General features: G+C 43.3%; 2 protein-coding genes across 2 annotated transcripts in view; both read left to right on the top strand.

Annotated features, from left to right (window-relative positions):
• Positions 1 to 21,660, top strand: part of TXNDC12 (thioredoxin domain containing 12) — a 28,742-nt gene extending 7,082 nt beyond the window's left edge. Inside the window, exons 2-7 of the mRNA XM_075555951.1 lie at positions 4,954 to 5,014; positions 14,764 to 14,816; positions 15,804 to 15,877; positions 17,457 to 17,526; positions 18,864 to 18,947; positions 20,840 to 21,660. Of these exons, the coding sequence (XP_075412066.1) occupies positions 4,954 to 5,014; positions 14,764 to 14,816; positions 15,804 to 15,877; positions 17,457 to 17,526; positions 18,864 to 18,947; positions 20,840 to 20,919 (422 nt within the window). The 3' untranslated portion in view covers positions 20,920 to 21,660. The remainder of the gene's footprint in view (positions 1 to 4,953; positions 5,015 to 14,763; positions 14,817 to 15,803; positions 15,878 to 17,456; positions 17,527 to 18,863; positions 18,948 to 20,839) is intronic.
• KTI12 (KTI12 chromatin associated homolog) lies at positions 11,175 to 12,778 on the top strand. Its single transcript, XM_075555938.1, has one exon. It carries the CDS (start codon positions 11,348 to 11,350, stop codon positions 12,392 to 12,394), a length of 1,047 nt encoding a protein of 348 aa, XP_075412053.1. The 5' UTR covers positions 11,175 to 11,347; the 3' UTR covers positions 12,395 to 12,778.
• Positions 21,661 to 24,876: the final 3,216 nt, after the last annotated feature.

Here is a 24,876-nt window from a genome sequence, read left to right as displayed (position 1 = left end):
TTCCTGTTAGTCTAAAGAGCATTCCTTTGTAGGAAATACGTCATTTTTCCTGGCTTTCTTTAATATCTGTGTTTCTGTTTTGATATTTCACTACAACTTGTAAGTAGGTATATATTTTGCTTTTGTAATTTATCCTAGTTATATACATTGTACTGCATAATTGCACATTGTTCACTTTAAAAAATAATTTTATTGGGGGCTCTTACATCTTTTATCCATGAATCCATACATTCCTCCAGTGTGTCAATCACATTTTCACATATGCTGCCATCATCATTTTCAAAGCATTCTCTTCCCACTTGATCTATCAACTCCCCATTCCTTCCCGCTCCCTCCCCTGTCCTTCCTCCCTCACAAACCCTGGATAAGTTATAGATTATTATTTTTATATCTTACATCATCAGCCATTATCTCGTACGTCTTTTTCTTTTATGCTTTCATCTGAGACTCCATGTCACACATACTAGGGGCCCCGGTAGTGCAGTGGTTGCATCATTGGACTGCTGACTGCAAGGTCAGCAGGAGAAAGACGGGGCTTTCTAGTCCTGTCCAGAGTTCCGTCTCAGAAACCCACAGAGGCAGTTCTACCCTGTGTTAAAGGGTCACAGGGAGTGGGCATCAATGGCCGTGAGGTTGAGTTTGAGACTTTCACAAGAGACCCCTGGTGACATCGTGGATTACGTATGTGCCACTACGTACAAAGTCAGCAGTTGAAACCACTCCGTCGGAGAATGTGTAGGCATTTTACTCCCATGAAGGGTTCAGCCTCAGAAACGCACAAGGGGCACTTCTGCTCCTCGCTACAACCTTGCTAGGCGTGGCAACTGGTTGGGGTTTTTTGGGTGTAGTTTTTTTTTCTCTGTGCTGCATCCTATATAACATTTGATCTTTACTTCTGTCTCTACAATGCGTCTTTAAATGAATTTTGTGTTTCAACAATTACATTTTTAATTTTCTCAGAAATCCAAAGAGAAGCTCCTCTATGAGATGTATTGACCCAGTGTGTGCCACGGGGGCTCAGACATAGGAATAACTGTGAGGCTGACCCAGGGCCGGGCGCTGTTTCAGTCTGTTGTACATACGTTGCCATGAGTCAGACTGACTCAACAGCATGTAACAACAAAAATATTTTGGGCCTTTGCCTATTTGCCTATTCATTTTTCTTGTGTGACATTACATGCCCACTTGTGGTTTCCATCCACACGTTAATTTCTTTAAACATTTATACATGGTGTAAATATTCTGCACAAATACTTGAAGTCTTTAGGAGTCTAAATCTGCTTGTTATCTCCGCCCACTTGTTTTCTGGTGTGTGGGTGGCCATAGCGAGCTGATGTTGGTGGCTCTTCACCATTGGCTCTCTTATAGCCCTACAGTGGAGACTCTTTCTGATAGAAAGGTTTTACATTTGATTCATCTGGAGACCAGGGGAGACTACCGATCTGGAATCACTCTAGTCCAGTGGGTCTCAACTTTCCTAACGCCGTGAGTCTTTAATACAGTCCCTCATGTGGTGGTGACCCCCCAACCATAAAATTATTTTCATTGCTACTTTATCACTGTCATTTTGCTACTATTATAAATCAATCGACTCCTGTGGGGCCGTGACCCACAGGTTGAGAACCACTGCTCTAGGCCCTTTGAGCGTTAGATGAACAAAGGAATCTCGGTTAGTCTCTATTTTGCCACATCACAATGAATAGTCACCTTCAAGGAAGTCTTGTGTTTTGCTCATTGCTCACTCTTCTTTGACTTTAGCTTTCTCTCTTTGTAGAAGAGATTAGTACAAATCCATTAAGTACACTTTAAAAGTTTGATGTATCAAGGATTTCATTGTTTTGTAGGTAGATATGCTTTCAGACAGTCTGGGCATCCTGCCCAAGCAGGATTCAGTTGCCTGAGTTAGGTCCTGATGGGTAGAATGATAGTGATTGTGTGAGGCACCTCCCAGTTCTCCACTAAGTTTTACTCTCACTTAATCATTCACTCTTCCAAGTTCAAACTTTGGGCCAAAAGCAAGTGGCGCATTTTCTCTCGGCCAGCAGCCCCATGCTCTTGGGCATGAAAAGTGGTGCTGGTTCGTTTAGACATAGCCAAGAGACCGACCTTGCTGTGTCCTTTGTTCTGACACTGCTTCCATGCACTCTCTTTATCACCTGTTGATTTCCCTCAGTCATAGCCCTCACATGGTATGAGAGTTAGATTTGAATTTATTGCTTAGGGGTATAACAGAAATGCTGCAAGTGGATCATTTCAACAAACAAATTCATTCTCTCCTGGGTTAGGATGCTAGAAGTCCAGATTCCAGGCACCAGCTCTGAGGAAGGCTTTCTCTCGGTGCTGGCCCTAGAGGATGGCCCTTGCCTCCTTTCTGCATCTCTAAGGCCCACCATTCCTTGGGGATATCCAGGTGTCTTGACGTTGGTCTTTCCTTGGTCGAGGAAGTTCTCAACACAGAGATCTCGGGTCCAAAGGATGTGCTCTCCTCCTGTATCTTCCTTCTATATTAATCAAGTCCCTCTTCACTATGCTTAGTTCTATTTCCCTTTATCTCTCTCAAGATAAAAAATAGGTCTCAATCAAGGGTAGGACTTGAATCATGCCTACTTGAGAGAGGCTGTGAATCAAGATAGAAATCAATGTAACAGTATGAAAGTGGCAGTTATGGGAGTGGGGAGTGTAAAGATGTTTACCTTCAATAAAATAACTTTATCCATTCCAGGTAGAACGAGGTCTGTTCCTTTGTGTATATTCCACCCAATCCCCCACTCCCCTATTTGTGTGAGGGGCTGCTAAGGGGTGGCAGGGACTCCATCTCTCTGCACCGGGCCCTTGTGTGGAATAAACTTCAGTGCGTGACCTACAAACCCTTTTTGTACTGCACTTTATGTAGAGTGGCTTAGGTGAGGACTTGCAAGTTGGAGGTAGTGTGGACCTCAGGCCACAGGGAGGCTTTGTGGAGTAGGGAGTAGTTCAAGGAACCCCTTTCCCCCAGAGGGACTGGACTCAGGTTGATTTGGAGATGGGGCTCCTGCACTTGCCACCCCCTCTGACTTCCCAACTTGGGTTATGTTTTCTAAGATGATTCTGTTCCCTTTCCCCAACCCCAGAAAAAAAGCTACAATATTTCTTAGTGTGGTGAAGCCATGATGACTGAGTTTAAAGCTTTTAACACACAGACACTCAGCCAAATCTAGTGTTGCCTTATTCACATATAGAGGCTAGAATTTAAATCACCTGCCAGAAAAATGGATGCTACATTAGGTCACAAAATTACACAGGATAACAACATAATATTGGGAATCACAGGCTAGCCAAGTTGGCACATTGTGTGGCGGGCCACAATTCAATCCATGACCCTGATCATTTACAATGTACCTACACACTGTACTAAGTTCCCCTTGTGTACTTAGTACTCCGTAACAACTTTATCATCTGACTTATATTGACCCCATAGAAGAGAACTCCCCCATAAGGTCATTGTGAGTCAAAATTGACTTGATGGCAGTGGGGTTTTTTAAAATCATCTTACAAGATACAGCCATATCACACCAATTTTAAGGATAAAATCACTGAACCATACAGAAGGTATATAAAAGTGGGTTATCGTTAAAGGCCAAACTTAAATGAGATAGCTCATGGAGCATGCCTGGTGCACAATGACCGAAAAATCCCAGTGCCAGAGAGTTGATTCCAACTCGTGGGGACCTTATAGAACAAAGTAGATGGTTAGTGCATTGAGAAGCCTTTGAGAGATTTCCTCAGCAGTGACATGATTTTAAAAGACTTCTTGGTCTGCAGTGTGAGCAATGGTAACAGTAGCTCTACATCTATGATCTCAATCTTTGCCCTAAGACTCGGAGGTAAGTAGTCCCTTGATGGTGCGGATGCCGCTGTTGAGACCTGAAGAACTTACTGCTCTCACACAAAGCCACTCAGTGGTAAGGGGAGTGGCCGACTCATGGCTGACTCTACAGCGGTACTGTTCTGTTGCCTCCAACTATCAATGGCTTATTGTGACCTGTTCCATACGGACCTGTGGGAAATTCCCATTTACTGGCACACGCTAATGGCCGTATGTGATTTTATGGCCATTTCCTTAAATTCTAATTAAAACCTTTGTGAATTAGGTGGGGGTCTTTATTTTCAATGAGCTGAGCACCTGGCGGCATAGTGGATTAAGCATTGGATGGCTTCTCAAAAAGTCAGCTGTTTGAATCTGTCAGCATCTCCGTAGGAGAAAGAAAAGACAATCCTGCTTCCGTAAAGATTTACTGCCTCAGAAACTGTATGGAGCAATTTAAAAAAATTAATTATTTTATTGGGGGCTCTTACAGTTCTTATAACAATCCATACATCAGTTGTATCAAGCACATTTGTACAAATGTTGCCATCATCATTTTCAAAACATTTCTTTCTACTTAAGCCCTTGGTATCAGCTCCTCTTTTTTCCCCTCCCTCCCCACCCCCCACCTTCATGAACCATTGATAAATTATAAACTATTATTTCATATCTTGCACTGTTGTCTCCCTTCACCCACATCTGTTGTTCATGGGAAGGGGAGGGCTGTGTGTTAATATGTCAATCATTGTGATCAGTTCCCTCTTTCTCCCCCTTCTCCCATCACCTTCCCCCTACACTCATGGTATCGCTACTCCCATTACTGTCCCTGAGGGGTTTATCTGTCTTGGATTCCCTTATGTGTACCAGTTGTCTGGAGCAATTGTATTCTGTCCTGTAAGGTTGCTGTGAGTTGGACTTGACTCAATGGCAGTGGGAACGACTTAATCCTCATTTTATAGTTAAGGATGTCCAAGGTCCCACACACCTAAAAAGTAGAGGTGAAACTTAAGCACAAGGCTCTTGATATTGTTGTGGGCACCTTGAGTGCGTGCCACACTGCTTGTGCCTATGGTGGTGATGTGAGTGTTTATAAGGCCCTTTCCTTCCAGGGTTTGGCGATCACATCCACTGGAGGACGCTAGAAGATGGGAAGAGAGAAGCAGCTGCCAGGTATGAGACATGGTTTTTAGGTCTTTTAGGTGATAAAACACTCTTTAGCCATTAACTTAGGATTAATTTCAGAGGAAAGGTTATGCCAAGGGCAGTGGGAGAACTGAGTAGTTAACCTGATAACAAGGACAAGTGTTGTTATGTCATTAGGCACTGTGCTTAGTAGCCCTGGATATCAGACCGAAATGTTGTCCAGGCCTGCTCCATCTTCACAATCGGTGTCTGCACCCATTGTTGTTGTCACTGTGCATCCCTATCTTTGAGGGTCTCTCCTTCCACTGCCCCTCAACTGTACTGAGCATGCTATCCTGCTTGGTCCCTCCTGATGCCGAGTCCAAGGTGAGCAAGACAGAATCTCAGCATCCTCATAGCAATATGAGCCAGTTTTTATTACGTTCTTGCTTTAAGTCCGCTATGTGAATTACAATAATTAATTTCTAACAACAGCTGAGGTGAGTCCTGCTATTTTCATTTTCGACCTGGGAAAACTAACGACACGGTTTAAGAACCTTGCCCATGATCACACACCTAGTAAGTGGCAGTGCCAGGATTCTGACCCAGGAATTGTGGTTTCAGAGCCTGCACCCTCACCCATTATACCGCACTGCCTAATCATCAAGCTGAAAAGGTTAATCAGTGCACAGCCAACTGGTACCAAAGACAAGGAAAGGCAGAGAACGTATTTCAGAATTGCGCTTTCTGGTTGTGGGTGGATGGCTTCTGCTCACAGTGTGATGATTAAATGAAAGTGTGTCTTTTTACTTTGGAAAAGCCCTGGTAGTGTAGTGGTTACACACTGGGCTATGATCTGCAAGGTTGGCAATTCAAAACCACCAGCTGTCCCGTAGGAAAAAGAAGGCTCTTTCCTCACGTAAAGAGTTACATTTTCGGAAACTCAAAAGGGGAGATTCTTCCCTGCCTTACAGGGTCTCATGAGTTAGCATTGACTAGATGGCAGTGAATTTCGTTTGGGTGTTTTACTTTGGGCGACAGCAACCTGTCCATGAGGTTGCCTTTGCTAATTGTTGTGATTGCCTCTCACTATTATTCATTCTCCCTTGACCACTGAAGATTAGGAGCCTATGGTATGAACCGTGCTTCAAAGTTGGGTAGCACAGCTATTGGCTTGTATGGTCTCTGGTAGAAATTTAAAAACAACAACAACAACCCCCCCCCTCCAAATTCTGTCCTTCGGGTCATGGCTGTTAGTGTTGGGCCACAGGAATGAAGCTAAAGTCAGAACTTGCTGCTTTTCTTCTTTTTTTTTTAGCTCCCCTCGTCCTCCAGATGGTCTTTAGTGTCAGAGACTTGGTCTTCCTTCTGTTCTGTAACTTTGTGAATGACTCATTGTAGAATAAGGATTTGCAATCTAGGGTTTTAATCACACACGTTTATAAAAACTATATGAGGCAACCAGGAAGGAGGAGAAACTTGCCTGAAGCCACCAGAAAGCAAGAGCAGAATCAGGAGATGCCCCTGCCCTGAGCCTACCACCTATCACACGCGGCCTTGTCTAGCCCCAGTGCTGAACAGAGGGGAGGCTCTGAGGTCCTAACTCCCTTCCTGTCCCACACCTGCCAGCCATGGCCACCTCAGTCCTGGCACCACTGCCAGGCCGCCTACTGGCCCTGCCGCATGGGCTACCACAGCATGGCATCAGTGACCTAGCTCCGCTAAGGGTGTGAACTGAGGGGTGCCAAGCCTCATGTAACCAGGAAGCTGTTGGCACAAGAGTTGCCCAGTTGGGGCCAGTGAGGCTGAGCTCACACTGGATGGTCAGAGTGGGGGCAGGGATGACGTGACTTAAGAGACTGTCACTGTGGGCGCCAAAATGGCATCACTGAGATTAGGTGAATAAGTAACAAATAAAGCTAACTTTTTACAAAAAAAAAAAAAACAACAAAGGGGAGCATACGGAGTCTGACCTCCTCTCACTTCACAAGTTGGAAGGAAAATTCACCATTATTACCATCAGCTGCCCAAGGCCAATTCCTTTGATGCCAAGGTCAGACCTGCCCCTGTCTTCCCCCTTTCCTTATTGATTCCAACACAAGCCGGCTCTTCTTTTGTGGCTAGGTTCGATAATTAATTGCAATGGCCACACAGAACTCACAGACGACGCTCATGATCATGGGGCTTATTAGAGAAGTTAACAAGTTAAATAAATTCAGCTGCGAAATGCTCAGGTACACTTGTTATGTCAGGACATTTCTTCTCTGCTGTGCCTCCGTGCCTTGTCAGGCCACTCTGGCCCAAAGCCACTTAGCCTGGCCTCTGCCTTGCTTGGGCAAAGTTACAAAGCTTGTACAAGGTTGCTGATAATGCCCCACAGCTATGTTCTTCACTATAAGCCACAGTCTGAAGGTGTTCAGCTCCATGAGTTAACTCCCCCAATTAAGTGCTTAGAGGCACTCCACTCTGCAAGCCAGTCTTCTTTCTGAAGGCACTCAACTTTATTTGCTCTGTGGGTTGGGAAGTTCACTGGGCTCTGGCTCCAAGTTCCACTGCTGTCAACCTCTCTTATCAAAGCTGTATCCTGCCTAAAACACATTCTATGCTCGGGGATCTCTGGATCCACTCCCAGATCTTCCATCACTGGTAGTGAGATCCCTTTACTACTGTTGAGATGGCAGATGTAATGCCCAGCAGGATGGCTGTTAATTCTGCTAACAGTCACACACAGGCAAGAGTCTTCGAACAGCCTGACTAACAGGCAGAGACCATTGTAATCTTGACTATGCTGTATCGATCTTGATACGTGGCCACCTGACCACCCTATAGACAGGACCAGAACAGGTTCTGGGTGTAAGTATCTTTTACTGGTTCCATGACAGAAATTTCCTCTCTGGTTTTTGAATGTTGTTGCGGTCTGTCCCTTCTTACAAAATATTTGTATCTTAGTCTGTATATTATTATATTTTTAGCCTTAAAAAAGAAAAATCACAACGGAATCATATAATCCAATCAGTATCTTCCCTCTTCTTACCCAAAGCCATTAGGAAAACGAAGGTGGTGTGGTGGGAGCAATAAAGGGTGTGGCTAGAAGAGTCATATTAAATAATTTGCTGCGGTGTGAGCTATTTTGACTTAAAATTGTCCAGTCCCTAAGTCATGTTGCAACACTTCATGATTGTGAAAACTGACACATAAATGATTTCATTGAGCATATTTGTCAAATATCAGCCATTCACCACTTTTTCATTTAGCAGTTGTTCATTTCACATTTGCTGTGTGTAAGGCCTGCCTTGTCAGGAGTTCGGGGAGAGACTAGATGACAAAGATAATGGTCTCAGCCCTCCATTAGTCACAGGAGACATACACATAATGGTCTAAGACCAAATGCAGAGTATGATGTAGTAGCACAAGAAGAGAAAAATTGAAGTGCTGTGGATAGTTGAAGGAGAGCGTATACTATCAACTGGAAAGATCAGCTGATCCCATAGGCTTCTCTACATTTTTAATCTCTGATGCAGCGGGGGATTTTCTGTTTCACTGTATGAAATAACATACAGGACAACAGTGAAAATGAATGAAGATTCTTACAGAGTAAATCTTGTGATGTTCAAGACTTTGGCCATTTCAAACTTCCTGTGGCGCAGAACTTACATATGCTTGACTTAAGAACCGGCAGGGAAGCAAACTAGTATGTTAAAGGATGCCAATGATAGTCCTGTGAAAACTAGCAAGTTACCATTTTCTGAACACTCACATCTGCCAGCTGCTGTGCTAAGTCAGATGCATTCTCTCGTTACTTTTCCTAATAACTGCAGTTTGCATTAACTGCATTTTACAGATGAGGGAACTTTGCATCAAATGAGCAGAGAAATGATGGAACTGGCTCACCGTTACATTGATAGTAAGTGGTAACAACAGAGAATCAAAGCCATATTCTTAAATCACCCAAGTCTGTGTGTTTAATCTTGATGCTGCTAGTCTGTAGGATGTTTGAACATTATTAAAGGATGTGGGGAAATTGGCTTCAAAAGGTATTTGCCTCAAGATTGTTTAGTCTGTGTACATAGAGCTGTCAGGATGTTGAACTATGTCAGGCTTCTAAAATCTGTAGTCACACAATTCAGTGTAATAATTATTCATTGCTTGCTGTATAGTGTTTGCTGTTACTTTTACTCTATTATTTTAAGAACCATGCTATATCGTACGATGCTTTTAATAGTGGCACACAGTTAAGTGCTCAAATGGCAGTTCAAATCCACTAGCTGTCCCTTGGGGGATAGAATATATATATATATTCTAAAAGCAAAGCTAAAAACCCTGATGCTTCCTTGAGTGGTTGAATCTAAGTAAATGCAGTTCTTAACAACTGCATTCATTTCTGTTTGTCATGTTTACATCTGCTACCAGTCCAGTTGTGAGAATAGTGTCATACATACTGAAGGCTGTAGGTCATCTTAGATCCTCATCCATAAATGCCTCTTTCCTCCTCACTTTCAGCAAGCAAGGTTGTGTCATCTGCATCTCACAGTTGTTAGTAATGTCTTCTTCCAATTCTGATTCCATGCCCTTCGTACGGTCCAGCATTCCGATTGAATAAGTGTGGTGAAAGGATAGCATCCTAACACATAGCTTTCCTGGTTTTAAATCACTCAGTATCCCCTTAATCAGTTCCAACAACTGCCTCTTAGTCTCCATAAAGATTCCACCCTAGGAAATCATATGGAGCAGTTCTGCTATGTCATGCCGGGCCCTTTGAGTTGGAATCTACTTGAAAGCAAAACAAAAAACCACTACTAAGGCAAAAAACACCACTACCACTTCCCATTTATCTCTGAGGTTGGTTCAGCTTGTGGGATAAGAACTGATGTTATCTTTTTTTTTCTGATGTGATCATTTTATCAAATAGGAAATGGCACAGAAAATGAGATAACTTGCCCATAATTATACAGCTAGTAAGTGACAGCTCCAAGGCTTGACTATTCTCCAGGCTGTTGTACTAGGGAGCTACAGAGACCTGCTCTGTCCTCACACACATACACATACAGGCACAGAAGCACTTGCATTTCCATACCTATATCTATACAGATTCATATATATCTATATATATGCTTTTTGAAGCCTAGATGGCTCTAGATCATACACTTTTCTCAGGAGCAGATTGCTAGCTTCAGCAAATAAAATACAGGATACTCCATTGAATTTGAATTTCAGACAAGACAAATAATTTTATTGTACAATACTGTCCTTGGCAGTATTTTTATATAATATTGGAGAAAATCTATTTGTTTCTAAGTTCTAGATAAAACAATATTCCTGGGTAAAATCTTCACAGACTTTTCCCCACAGATTTTAATAAATTGTTTCTTTCTGTACTTTTAGAGAAATCCCCGCCTAGATCAGTTCATGAGAACATGTCTTTTTCTCATTGTAGGTGCCAAACCCTTCCCATTCATATTCTTGATCTCCTATGGGATCAGTTTTATGGTCACCTTTTTATCTCCAGCCATGGAGGTATTGATTGATTGCAATAATTGTTGAAGAAACATTCACGGAGAGCCAGAGTGAAAGAGCAGTGAAGGGAAACTAACATTTATCAATTGCCTTTTTATTACGGGAACCTTCGAAAGTTCGTGGGAAAATGAAATGAAAAGTTAAGGGAATTTTTCAAGACCTTTTTGAAGCCCCCTTGTATAGGCTAAATATTATGCTGATTGTTTTTTGCAATATTTAATGCACATTTTGTTGTGAACATCATGGAGTCAATTCCGGCTCCTCTCTACTGTAAAGGGCAGAAAAGAATCCCATTGGGTTTCCAAGGCTGTAATCTTCATTCTTCTGGCAGCGTGGGTTCAAACCACTGACCTATTGGTAACCTAACACTTAAAGTCCTGCACCAATAGGGCGCGCTGTGCACATTACAAAATACAAACCCACTGCTGTATGGTCAATTGATTCATAGCAACCGTACATAGGGTTTTGGAGATCAGATCTTGAAGGGAGCAGACAGCCTCATTCTTCTCCCCCTGAGTTTGAATTAAGAACCTTGTCCTTTGAAGCCCATCGCCTAACCCACAGCGCCACCAGGGCTCCTTTCAAGGCACGGTCAACCCTCATTAAAATAAATGGGCTCAGTGTTTGGTGATTGGGAAATAGTCTCTCCTGGGACCTCAAACAATTGACATAAATAACCGCTGCCAATGCGGGACTTTTGGAAAGGAAGCCGGGCCTGACGCTAGTTGGCACTCAAACGGTTTCCATAGCAACAGACTTCTGTTGGACGTCAAAGGAAGTCGGAAGTGCCGTTGCTTCCGGTTCGCACCGGATGTAGGAAGTCGGAAGCTGACGCGGCGCGGTCGCACATGGCCGCGCCCTGGGAGGATGCCGCTGGTGGTGCTGTGTGGGCTCCCGCACAGCGGCCGGAGCCGGCGCGCCGAGGAGCTGCGCGAGGCGCTGGCCGCCGAGGGCCGGGCGGTGCACGTGGTGGACGACGCGGCCGTGCTGGGGGCGGAGGCGGCCGGCGCGTATAGCGACGCGGCCCGGGAGAAGGCCCTGCGCGGAGCGCTGCGAGCCGCGGTGGAGCGGCGCCTGAGTCGCCAGGACGTGGTCATCCTCGACTCTCTGAACTACATCAAGGGTTTCCGCTACGAGCTCTATTGCCTGGCGCGGGCCGCACGCACCCCTCTCTGCCTGGTGTATTGCGTGCGGCCCTGGGACCCGAGCGGAGCGCCGCGGGCGGCGGGCGCCAAGGACGGCGCCCGGAACGCGAATGTGGATGAGCAGCCGCGCCCCGAGGTGGACGGGAGCCCTCCGGCGCCGTACCCCGGCGCCCCCCGAGAAGCTCAAGCAGCAGGCTCTGGAGGAAATGGGAGGCCCCAGGCAGAGCCAGCCACGGAAGCGGAGCCGGAGAACACCAGGGCACTGAACTCTCCACCATCCGCGCAGTCGGCCCAACAGACGGTCGGGGCCTTTTATCCTCCTGAACTTCTGGAGGCCCTGGCGCTGCGCTTTGAGGCGCCCGACTCGCGAAACCGTTGGGACCGGCCGCTGTTCACTTTGGTGGGCTTAGAGCAGCCCTTGCCTCTGGCTGAGATCCGAGCTGCCTTGTTTGAGAACCGCGCCCCTCCGCCCCACCAGGCCACTCAGTCCCAGCCCCTCGCCTCCAGCAACTTTCTGCATCAGCTGGACCAGATCACCAGCCAGGTTGTGGCAGGACTGATGGAAGCACAGAAGAGCGCTGTCCCTGGGGATTTGCTAATGCTTCCTGGTACTACAGAGCGCCTGCGATTTACCCGGTCTCTTTCCATGGCAGAACTGAGCCGACTCCGGCGCCAGTTTATATCCTACACCAAAATGCATCCTAACAATGAAAACCTGCCACAATTAGCCAACATGTTCTTGCAGTACCTAAGCCAGAGCTTACACTAGCCTAAACCAGGCTCCGTGTAACCTCCCACTAACTGTTCAGTTTCTCAGGGAGGAGTGCTCTGATGATTTGCGCAGCATATTTACATAGGTTGCTGGAACGGTCTCAAACCTTACCTACAGTCTGTGTCGAGCCTTGGACAAGCCTATGCCACAAGTTGAGAGGAGAGACTGGAGAAGTAGCACGGAGAATTCTGATACAGTCTTCAATACAAGAGATCAAAGTGGAAGAGGGTGCTTTACTTGGCTGCTCTCTGATTTTCTCCATGTCTGAGCTATGGGAGCATAGACCTAATGGACATCTTTTAAAAAAATAATCGGCAGAACTTTGAAGGCAGCACAGTCTTACATCTGCACAGGCTCTTTAATAGCCACAGACATTTATTGGGTACTGTACCTACTTTGTGCTACTATGAATTCTAGGTACTGGGGTCACTGGCTTCTGCCTTTAGGATGCTATGCCTCTAATGGAGGGAAGGGTGTTCTCTAGATTAAAGCATTCAAAACAGTGAAACCTTTCCTAAACCGAAATGACTTAAAGCAAGAATGCAATTGCCAATAATTTATATGGGGAAAAGTTTTTGAACATTCTCAGACACCACCACCACTCCCCCCCCCCCCCCCAATCATACCAAACAGCACACAAACTCTAGAATAACACTATCTCATAGTGTTGACAGACACAGTTCAAAGCCTGGGAAAGGAACTTGGCAGCGCTGCTCTTGCTACCCCCTGCCTCAAAGGCTCCCTCAGAGCAAGCAGTGATGCAGTTTTGCTCTTTGCCTTTGTGAGTGTGAAAACAAATCCCCTTCAGATTTCTTTTAGTGAGAACAGTGTGAATGCATCTCTTTGGTAGAAGCAAACTTGAAAGGTGGAGGATATCTGTATATCCCCAATAAAGTCTTGTTTTAAAAGTCTACTGGGATCTCTTGTATGTTAGATATGCTTTACTATTAAAGATTAAACTTGCCAAGGTTCATATAATGCTTTGTGTATGTCATTGTTGTACCTTTACCTGAAATAGTAATTTGGCAGTACTTCGTTAATGGTTTGGTATGAACCAGAGTGATGGTATAATGATAACTTCTGTATCTGTTGTACTTCATTCTGTACTTCCAGGTGAATACTACAGATATTTAGAAATCTATCATTCCTTCAGTGATATCAAACAAATAGGTACTTGAGGTCTGGTAAGCAAAGATGAACTAGACTTTGTCTTGGATCTTGAGAAACTAATGATTCAGAATTACAACCAGGTGAACCAGGGTGTAAAAAAGGACTGGTGGTCAGAAGACTGCTCTGGAAACCCAGAAGAGGAAAGGACCAATTAGCTGGTGAGGCTAGGTGTTAGATTTTATACACACACACCCCACAAGTGGGAAGAAGTTGAGCCCTGGTGGTGGTGTAGATTACGAATTGGGCTGCTGACTACAAGGTCAGCAGTTCAGAACCATGAGCTGCTCTAGAGAAAGATGAGGCTTTCTGCTCCTGCAAAGACTTGCCTCTGGAAGCCACAGAGGCAATCCTACTCTATCCTTTAGGGTCACTGAGTCGTTTGACTATGAGTTTATGGTAGGTTCAATAGTAGCTAGTGATACTAGGTATGGTGATAACACAGGTTGTATATGATAGAGAAAGCCAATGGCTTCTTACACCCCAAAATGCTGTCATAAAAACCATTCTGACTTATAGTGTCCCAATATAGGGCTTCCAAGGTTGTAGATGTTTATGGGAGCAGACAGCTTCACCTTCTACATATCAGCTAGTCATTTTGAACTGCTGATCTTTGGTTAGTCCAACTTTCTCACTGTTACCAGGGCCATTTGGCTTTCTACACACTGGTATTTGAACCCTAAAGAACTCCATCTGGCTGAGACTGGCTCTGGTGGGTTATATTGCTCATTATTTAAGGAAAGCTGTTTTCCTCAGCTGGGGAGAATCAGCTTTGTGTTTTGGTACATTTTCTTTTAAGATCGTTTTCTATATACATATTTGTATAATTAAACTCATGCTATAGTTAATACTTTTATGTTACAGTTTTTTTTATTACATTCATGAAAATGTGTAATTATTTTTAATGATTAAATCATAGCTTTTGGGAAGAGTATGATTTGATGCTTTCTATTCCACAGTCTTCTCCCTAGCTTGGCAGGGAAAACCCCAACTTTGCAGTGTATACAGAAGTTTCAGAATTTACCAATAGCTTCTTATTACAGTAGTCTGTTATTGAATATTTGGGTTGTCATAAGCTTCCCCAGTTGAAATCATGACACATGAATAGCCTTTTGCATCAATTTTTTGTCTCAGGAAGATGGTCATTTTATCAGACTAGATTTCAAGTAGAATGATAATTTCTTGGTTTTGTTTTTAAGTGGATTGCCCCTGATGGTGATTATCCATAAGTCCTGGTGTGGCGCTTGCAAAGGTATGTATAAATGCTTAATCTGGAATTAAGCCTCAGGTGTGTTCTCAGATACCCAGCTTTAACAAATGCTGGCAATGTCTGACCCAGCAGCGTTGAGTGAATTTAAAGATTCATAACAGATTTCCTGTCATTAGGAACTTTGTAGTTTGGTTTGGTGGGGGTGGGGGTGGGTGTCATAGGAAGGGTGAAGCAATTAAGGTACAGTTTATGTAGAGTATAGGATTAAATGTATATATAATATATATATACACACACACACATATATTCAGTTAATATATTGAAGTCGAAATCATCGAGACAGAAGTGTTTAGGTAAATCTTTTGCAGAAAGTAGGGACCCGGTTATCTGACTCAAATATGTTTTCTTTGTGCTATACCAGTAACCTGTTACTTTCTTCTGGCCAAGATATTGACACGCTGCATTTAGTAAAATCTTAGCTGGGGATGGTGGTGGAAGTCCAGTTCGCGTCTTTAATTGAGACTCATAGCCACCCTATAAGGACAAGTAGAACTAGGGTTTCCAAGACTAAATCTTTATGGAACAGACAGCTTCATCTTTGTCCTGCAGAGCAACTGTTGAGTTTGAACTGCTGACCTTGTTAGCAACCCACTAGAGACCACAAGGGGTCCTTCCTAGTTGGAAAAAGTATAAAATTAGTATAAATAATTGGGGGATTTATGTGTGCATAGTGCTAGTGGAAGAGTGTTGTTACTCGTGTCTATTTAGTTGAAGCTACTGAAGTATGTCTGGGGAAAATTTTTTAATATGTATGCCATTCTTAAAAATTAAAGTAATGAAGTAAATCACTGAAGGTCACATTGCTGTAAGTCATAGAAACAGAACCAGAATCAAAGTCTTTTAACTTCTGGTATTTAGAATTTAAAACTCAGTTTCTGTGAATAAACTCAGCAAATGTTCATGTTCTTTAGGGTTGGGGTATGACAGGATTTTTTGAAACACAAAATCTCTTTTTCCCCCCTTCCCTAGCTTTAAAGCCAAAATTTGCAGAATCTACAGAAATTTCAGAACTTGCCCATAATTTTGTTATGGTAAATCTGGAGGTAAGACTAAAAGAATTTCTCCTTTTTGTTATGATCTGAAAACTTCTGTTAACATCATGAGTGATATCAAAGCCTACCTGGTGTGGTTGACTCCTGTGTCTCTTTCTTTTGACTTGTATTCATGAAGCTTGCATCAGATGTGTTAGAAGGCCACCCTGCATCCATTTATGGGAAGAATTAGAAGAGGAGAGATTGAATAAGATGGCTAAATTTTAAGGTCCCTTCATCTATTATGTATGATTATGACATATTTTACGTCTTTGTAGAGTTGAACTGAAGGTGTAGTTACATATGCAGATGACCAACTCCTTGCAGAATTGGATCTGAGGACTTGGGTATAGGCTTTCAGTTTTATCTTGAGATCCTTTATGTACTGTACTTCACTTAGACTGTATGTAAGTCTTAAACTTCTGGACAAGAATATCGAGTTGGAAGGGATTTTTAACCCAATGGAACTATATTTTATGAAGAGCATCTTGTCTTCGAGGAGTTAGATGCTTTTGTTTGAGATTATAGAGCCTAATAGTGAGCAGAATACATACGAGAGGGTTTCAGAAAGTTCTTAGAAAAATTAGGATGAAAGGTAATTGGATTTTTTCACATTATTTTTAAAGCCCCTTTGTAGGTTCTAAGATCTGGTTTTGCTGCCCGTTTGGCTACATTTTTCTAATGGGAAAAGCTTAGATGCTCTAAGTTGATACTTCCAGCCATGTTGCAGTGAAGATACTCTGCATGTAAAGTTAAGACTGGAAATCTTGACATGCTAACAGTTGACATTGAGGCAGCGAAGGGATTGCTTGTTAGCAGTGCTTACTCTGAATGCTGGGACCCTTCATCAAGGAGACTTTATTACAGTGTAAAAAATGATCCCATTGTAACTTTCCTGAAACAGGACCCACGCCATAAAATTGTAGAATTACTGCTGATTTTCTATACACATGAATTCCGTTTGGTGTTAAAATTAGGAGACAGATGTAATGTCTTCAGAGAGCATTCACCAGCTGTTTGTGTGATTGTGTCTCCTGGTGGGACTCTAGCTCCATAATTGTAGCTAAAATCCCAGTCTCATCAGTTCATACACTTAGGAGTTACTGTGTGCACGTCTTTGATGTAGGCTCTGGGATCACAGCTGTGACTACAACAAACAAAACCTGTGCCCTCGTGAGATTGCATTGTAGTATAGGGAGACAGACAAAAGAAGTAAAACAAGTTATCATTTGGTGAGAACAGCAATGACTGAAATTGAGGTAATAGTTTGTCAGTTGGTCAGAGAAAGAAAGTGACATTTCAGCAGATCTTAAGTAGAAAGGGAGTCTGGCATGCTGTTATTGGGGGATGTGTACAGGCAGAGGGAAGAGAAAGAAGCATGCTTGTCTTGTGTAGTGGCAGTAAACTCAAGTAGGTCAGTGTGGCTGAAGAGAGTGGCCGTGTGTGAAGTTAGAACAGTACCAGGTAGCAGAGCAGGTAGCGCCAAGGCCACTGCAAGGACTTGGGGTGGGGGGGGCTCTTACCCAAAGTGAAATGGGAAGCCTCTGAGGGTTTTGATCTGACTTTTAAGGTTTACATTTAATTTTAACAGGATGAAGAAGAGCCCAAGGATGAAGATTTCAGCCCTGATGGGGGTTATATTCCACGGATCCTTTTCCTGGGTAAGATAGATCTTAATCTGGTGTGGAAGAGAGAAATGTATCAAGGCACTGATTCAACCTAGTACAACACTCCTGGGATGACAGCCCCAGGGATACATTGCAATGGGGGTGGGAGGTGGGGGCATGATTTCTGAATGTCAGAAATGCACATTTGAAGGGAAACTTTCCCCATGCTTTTGTGATTAATGGTAGAGTGTTAATGATCTATTTATTCATTCAGCAATGGTTTGAGTACCATATATACCAAGCACTGTGATAGGTACTACAGGGGCAGAGATGAACCACAGTGAATCCATAGTTCAACTAAGACAATAGACTTGAGAGGAGATTTAGGCCATGAAATAGTAGCCCTAGACACACATCTGCACAAGTTTCTACCAGGAGCTCTGGTGGTGCAGTGGCTTAAGTAGTTAGTTGCTAACTAAATGGTTGGTGGTTCAAACCTAACAGTTTTCCTGTGGGAAAAGATGAGGCAATCAGCTTTCCTAAAGGTTTTTACCCTTGGAAGCCCTAGGGAAGAGTTTTACTCTATCCTGTAGCGTTAGTGTGGTCCATTGGCTTGAGAGCAGTGGATTTGGTATTTTTTGGCATTCTTTACTCGGGATCTTTGAGTTCTATGGGGTATACAAATGAAAACATAGGATCCTGCCATCTTCAGACAGAAAGAGGTGATGGTATGTGCTCTTGTTCAGGGACCTGTAGGGAATTTACTGTGTTATGCAGTGCCAGGGCTGGGTGCAAAGTTAGGAAGGCCCCATTCCCAGAGGTCCTTGAGTACCATGTAGCATTTAAAATACCTCTCGAGAGCTTTGCCCATGAGCTGGCCCACCCTGGATTTGGCCCTCTGAACTACTGGAAAATAAATACCTGTCTAGTAAAGCTGCTGTCCACTTGTATTTCTAGTTCAGCTGCACTAGATAACGAGGCCTTTGGTATCCCATTAACAAACACAACTGTAGGAAACAGGTATGTAAACAGACGCATTGAGTTACACATGGTAAAAACGTAACTCGTCTAGTGAGGCTATACCTACGTGGACATCGGAGAGAAGTTGACAGTCAGAAGGTTTAGAATATTCTTAGCACCCATTGGCATGTTTGACAGAAGGAATGGAGCACATGTTTAATCAAACCTGGCAAGTTTATTTCGTAAACATCTACAGATAGCTACCACTGAAAATTGATCATTTAATGTTTATCATTACTTTTTTTCTTTTCCAATTGAAAGCCAGAAATAGTTATGGAAATACTAACTTAAAAGATTGTCAAAAGAAAGTAAGTAAATAAAATACTTCTCTGTTGTACTTACGGAACTCGGTGACATTTTTTCCTTGATAGATCCTAGTGGCAAGGTGCGTCCAGAAATCATCAATGAGAACGGAAATCCTAGCTACAAGTATTTCTACATCAGTGCTGAACAAGGTACAGTTATGTTGAGAGAGAAGGAGAAGGTGGCTGCTAGATTTAAATAATATGAGAGCTACATGCAAGGTCTTTGATAGGAATCTCAATTCAACATGTTAGCTGAACGTCTTGGGTGACTCACTCTTATCTAGATCCTATATAGGATATAGGAGAAAAATGAGACTGAACTCCCCCCAGTGACTTAGAATTAAGTTGAGGGCCTAACTGATCCACAGGAAACTTTCTGCCTGTGACCTCCCAGTTAATAAGCCAGGATTTGAGTCCAGAACTTACCGTAGTTTATTTTCCATTATACTAACACTACTCAACTGTGAGAATTCAGAAGAAAGAGAAGACTGTTAGCTGAGCATGTCTTAAGAGATTTCTTAGATAGTAATCCTTAGCTGCACCTGAAAGGACAATAAGACAGATAAGAGAAGGGCCTTTGAGGCTACAAACGTGGGAGCAGGGGAGCGTAGATCCCAACATGGGGAGGAGTACCTAAGACTTGTTAGAGGAGATGATGACAGAGTGGAGTCCAGAAGAATGAGAACGAGCCAGCAGAAGGTGACAACATGTTCCAGGCAGAGCGAAGAGCATCAACACATCCAGATGAAGGAAGGTTGAAATCCTGAGTCAACCTGGCTGTCCTGTTCTCTAATCCTTGAATACAGTCATTCTAGAGGCAAGGGTTGGAATCCATATTATGCATAAACTTACTATTTTCCTTCCAAAGTATGTCCTCCCCCTTGCAAATCTATAAAAAGTATTTGCTAAATTACCATATATTTACCTCACTACCCCCACTCTTACCTCCCCCTGTCTCCCATGCTTCCGGATTGTTTATGTTTGGGGTCCTTAGGACTCTGATTTCCCAGAATGGGAAGAAGTTAGGGATGTAGAAGGTAGTCCTTCCTCTGAGATTGGTATTAGGGGAGCATTTTCCAAATGAAGAAGGGCAACTGGACTTCGCTCCCCAAGTCCCTTTAGAGCCTCCTTTCCTTCAGGAGTTACATGAGTCACCACTTTGATCCTCACATTGGCATCAGTCACCCTTTTAGCATGTTGGTCCAAATGTGGATACGTGATTCTTCCCTGAATTCATCATGGCTCAGTTGACTTGACACTTTCAAACTTTATTTAAGGCTTGAGCAAAATAGAAGGGAGCTAATAAATGAAATGATCGGGCTCATAAGGCTTGTTTTTCAAGATTCACAGACTGACTCAACCCAATCCCTAGGCCACCATTGTATAGGGTACTATTGCAGAATCTCCACTCGAGGTCCTGTGCCTTTGCGGCTGTCCTCCTCACGTCCCACTCATGCCTCCTTAGCTTCAGGCTCCCTAAGGCTCTACTTTAAGGTTTCTTTGTGTGTGCGTGCTTGTGTGCCTCTGTGTGTGTGTGTGTGTGTGTGGTGTTTGTTTTTGCTTTTGGAGACCTTCCTTACACATGCACACAGCAGTATAAGTTGTATTCGCTATAGGAAATTATATAAGTACCACATTCAACCAAAAGGCACAATAGGGATAGTAGAAAGATGTCCCATATTCCTTGAGTCAAGTGAACATCTGTAGCCTAAGATAAAGGATCAGCTCTTAATTGAAGAGGGTAAGCCAGAGTTATACTAACATTTTTGTAGGGCTTCACAGCTTATAAGGCACCTTTATTCTCATCCTCAGTTAATTTCTATAATAGTCTTGCATGAGATAAGTAGCATTAGCTCATGCTCATTTTATAGATGAGGAAACAAATCCCAAGGGGTAAAGGACGTGCCAATGCTAAAATCCAGAACTAGATCTTGAGTCCGGATCTTTTGCTCCTCTCATATCCCTCCTAGACAGTTAGGAACATGCATCGCTGTCAGATATTAACAACCTGCTTCATACTTTTTTCTGCTTTGATTCCACAGTTGTTCAGGGGATGAAGGAAGCTCAGGAGAGGCTGACGGGTGATGCTTTCAGAGAGAAACATCTTGAAGATGAATTGTAATGTGGATGTATCCCTTTCATCAAAGTTAGGATTCTGGAAGGAAAGCAGCAGGAACAGGAATATTGAGGAAATGCCCAGAACTCTTAACACGGCCGGAAAACCTTGTTCTACCTACATTGGAAGGAGGTCTCTCACTGTGGGGGAAGTTGTGCTCACAAGCTGGTCCCCATGTTTGTGAAGGTAGCCAGTACGACGGACTTCCCTCTGCCCTCTCGTTCCCAAATGTCATTTTGTCATTGAATGTAAAGAATGAACCCTTTTGACACTTGGAGGTTTATTCTTCACACTTAAGTATTTGAATTTCATTCTCCACCCGCACCCCCATTTCCTCCCACTTCACCTTGATGGTTAAAAGAGGCCAGTAGCATCTTTTTAAAATTGCTGACATAGCTTATTAACTTTTAAAAATAACAAATGGTAAACATAAATCAGTAATCCAGCCCTCTACTGAGGATAGTGGCCTATTGTTTCCTTCTGGGGACACTGGCATCTTCCTGAATTCTGTGACATCCTTCCTCTTCCCCTGCTTGGGCTTCCCGCCTGGCAGGAATGAATGACTGTGTATTGTGCTTGGGCTCAGCCCCACTGGAAGCGTGCATCCCCCTGTTCCTGCTGGAGAAACACAAACCTAGGTGGAGCCATTTTTTGTCAAGTCATCAACTGTATTTTTGTACCAGGGTTAACAAAAGGGGGGAAGGGAAATCAATTATTCCATAAAACTTTAATAAAACTTTAAAAGGACCTGTGTTGTGATGGCCTTTTTGTTGATAGAGAATGGGAAGGAGGCTGGAGATCACTTCAGGAAAGAAACGAATGTTGAGGCAGCCTGGACTCCCTCTGCTTCACCTTCCACATTCAGTCTACTTTCCCATGCTGTGAGTTCTCTTGGCCCTGGCTATCCCTGGTGCAGTGGGGCAGGCCTTTCTCCAGACTTAAATGGTGCCCTTCCTTGACTTGTACCTGCCGCCAGTATAATCTCTTAAACATCCTTCACTTTCCCCTAGTGGTCTTTTCCAACTGCAAATGCAACCTGCTACTTCCCTAGTTCAGACCCGTCAGAGGTTTCAGGCTACCTTGAGGTGCACTGGTAGCGCAGTGGATTAAGCCTTGGGCTGCTAACTGCAAGGGCAGCAGTTCAAACCACCAGCCACTCTGATGGAGAAAAATGAGCTGGCGGTTCCTATGAAGATTTAGTCTCAGAAACCCCAGGGATCAGTTCTGCTCAGTGTTGACTGGAAGGCAGTGGGTTTGCTTGGATTTTTTTGGTTTTCAGAATAAAGCAGTAGTATTAACAGCAAATATTTGCACTTTGGAATATGTCTAGCACTCTCCCAAGTGTTTCATATGCGTTAACCTTTCTTCTGTTCGTCCTAACAGTCCTGTAAGAAATAGGACTCTTTAATCAACATGGCACTAAAAGCAAGAAGGAGACTCTACAGACCCTCTCAAAACAGAAGCTACCATAGAGGCTAAGAAAGCCATTTGGAAAGGCTACCACAGCCACACGAAAGAAGATCCCACATCACCCACCTTCCAGTGCCCAAGACCCTGAGGCCAAGAAGATCGTCAACTATCCTCAGAAGAGCACTCCTAGGAAAAACAAGTTGGACTACTATGCCATCATCACTGTGCCATTGCCCTCGAATGCCCAAGTTCGCCATGAGGATCGAAGATACCAAGCTTGTGCTCATTGTGGATTCAAGGCCAACAAACACCAGATCAAACAGGCTGTACTCAAGCTCTATGCCAAAGTCAATCACAAAACACCTTGAGCAGGCCTGCAGCAGAGAAGAAAGCTTATGTTTAACTGGGTGCTTATTATGATGCTTAAGATGTTGCTCACAAAATCAGAATCATCTAATCTAAACTGAGTCTAGCTGCCTAATGCTAAATATAAACATTTTCAACACATACACACAAAAGAAATAGATATTGCTATAATGCCTATTTTTTAGGAGAAGAGTTGGAAGCATGGGAAATAAAGGCATGGAATAAAGTTAGGGTCTCTAAAGTGACCTTTAAGATGGTGCCTGCCTCTTCTCCATCTCTTGTTGCCATGTAAGTTTTTGCAGTTTGTGTTGTAATGGCAACAAATGGCTTCAAAGTTTCCCTCAGAACATACGGTTTTATGTGTTTGTATCTTTGTTCAGTCTGTTCCCTGTGACTAAAACATCTTGCTACTTTCACAGCCCATTTTGAGCCACCTCTTCCAGAGTCTTCCCTAACCTTCCCCATAAAGCTGAAATGTTCAATGTCCAGTATATAGGTTCCCAATTTTTTCCCCAAAATTTACTTGGTCTACCATCCACTTCTCAGAGGAAAAAGTTTTCTTTGTTTAGTGCCTCCTTGGCAATTAAAAACGTGTACTCCAGCCCACAATCCAGGATAAAGTGTAGGTATCTGTTTTGCAGCTCCCCTGCATGGTCAGAACCCTCCAGGGGATGATATTCCTCACTTTGGGAAATGCTGCCCTCGTGCACCTGTAGTCCTGCGCCACAGGGATAACCGTGCTCCTTCAGGGCAGAAGCTGTAGATTCTTCTCTGTGTGCCAAGTATTATCGATTATTTCCATACATAAGCCTCATTTTCTAGAAAAGGAACTTCAGAGGGAAGTGACTTGCCCTTCGTTCCTAAACTAAACAATTATCCCAACCACACTACTGTCTTCCTCCAAAATTCATACACTGGAGGAGATCTATATTTGTGCCATTTCAAAGAAAGGTGATAAGGGATACAGATTATTGAACAATGTCATTAATATCACACGCAAATTTTTGCTAAATATACTTTTTAAGTGGTTGCAGCAGTACCAAACCAAAACCAGTCAAGTTTTCCCACTTAAGGGTGATCCTTCAGTACATGACAGATAACAGGAAAGGACGGGGAACAAAGAATACCATTTCTGATATCAGATGAAGACTGAAAAAGGAATACCAGAAAGATCATTGCCTGCGTTTAATTGATGTAAAGGCATTTGAGTGAGTGCATTATAAAATAATCATGAGCCCCTAATAATTTATAAATTATTATTTTCTCTTATCTTTCCCTGTCTTACATCTCCCTTCACCTCTTTTCTGTTGTCTGTCCCCCAGGGAGAAGGTCACCTGTAGATCCTTGTAATCGGTTCCCCCTTTCCAACCCACTCTTCCTCTACTCTCCCAGTATTGCCACTCACACCCCTGATCCTGAAGGTATCATCCACCCTGGATTTCCTGTGCCTCCAGCTCCTATCTGCACCAGTGTACATACTCTGCTCTATCCAGACTTGCAAGGTAGAATTCGGTTCATGATAGTGGGGGTGGGGGAGGAACATTTAGGAACTACAGGAAAGCTGTATTCTTCATCTGTGCTACATTGCACCCTGACTGACTCATCTCCCCTAGACCCCTCTGCAAGGGAATCTCCAGTGGCTGACAAATGGGCTTTGGGTCTCCACTCTGCACTTCTCCCTTCAGTCACTATGGTAAGATTTTTTTTTTCTGATGATGCCTTATACCTGATCCCTTTGACAGCTTGTGATCATACAGGCTGGTGTGCTTCTTCCATGTGGGCTTTGTTGCTTCTGAGCTAGATGATTGCTTGTTTATCTTCAAGTTTTTAAGACCCCAGATGCTATCTCTCTCTCTCTCTTTTTTTTTACATTTTATTAGGGGCTCATATAACTCTTATCACAATCCATACGTATACATACATCAATTGTATAAAGCACATCCGTACATTCTTTGCCCTAATCATTTTTTTTCTTTTTTTTAAAAAAACATTTTATTAGGGGCTCATACAAGATGCTATCTCTCTTGATAGCCGGGCACCATCAGCTTTCTTCGCCACATTTGCTTATGCACCTATTTGTTCTCAGCGATCGTATCATGGAGGTGTGCACCCAATGCTATGGTTTATTGTTCTTTGATGACTGATAATTGATCCCTTTGGAACCTCATGATCACACAGAGATTCTAA

The sequence above is a fragment of the Tenrec ecaudatus genome, chromosome 1, assembly GCF_050624435.1.
Source record: "Tenrec ecaudatus isolate mTenEca1 chromosome 1, mTenEca1.hap1, whole genome shotgun sequence".
Lineage (NCBI taxonomy): Eukaryota > Metazoa > Chordata > Mammalia > Afrosoricida > Tenrecidae > Tenrec > Tenrec ecaudatus.
This window is presented reverse-complemented; position numbering and strand designations above follow the sequence as displayed.

Excerpts from the sequence above, each read along its gene's own strand:
- KTI12 (XM_075555938.1), top strand. The coding sequence starts at position 11,348 with ATGCCGCTGGTGGTGCTGTGTGGGCTCCCGCACAGCGGCCGGAGCCGG.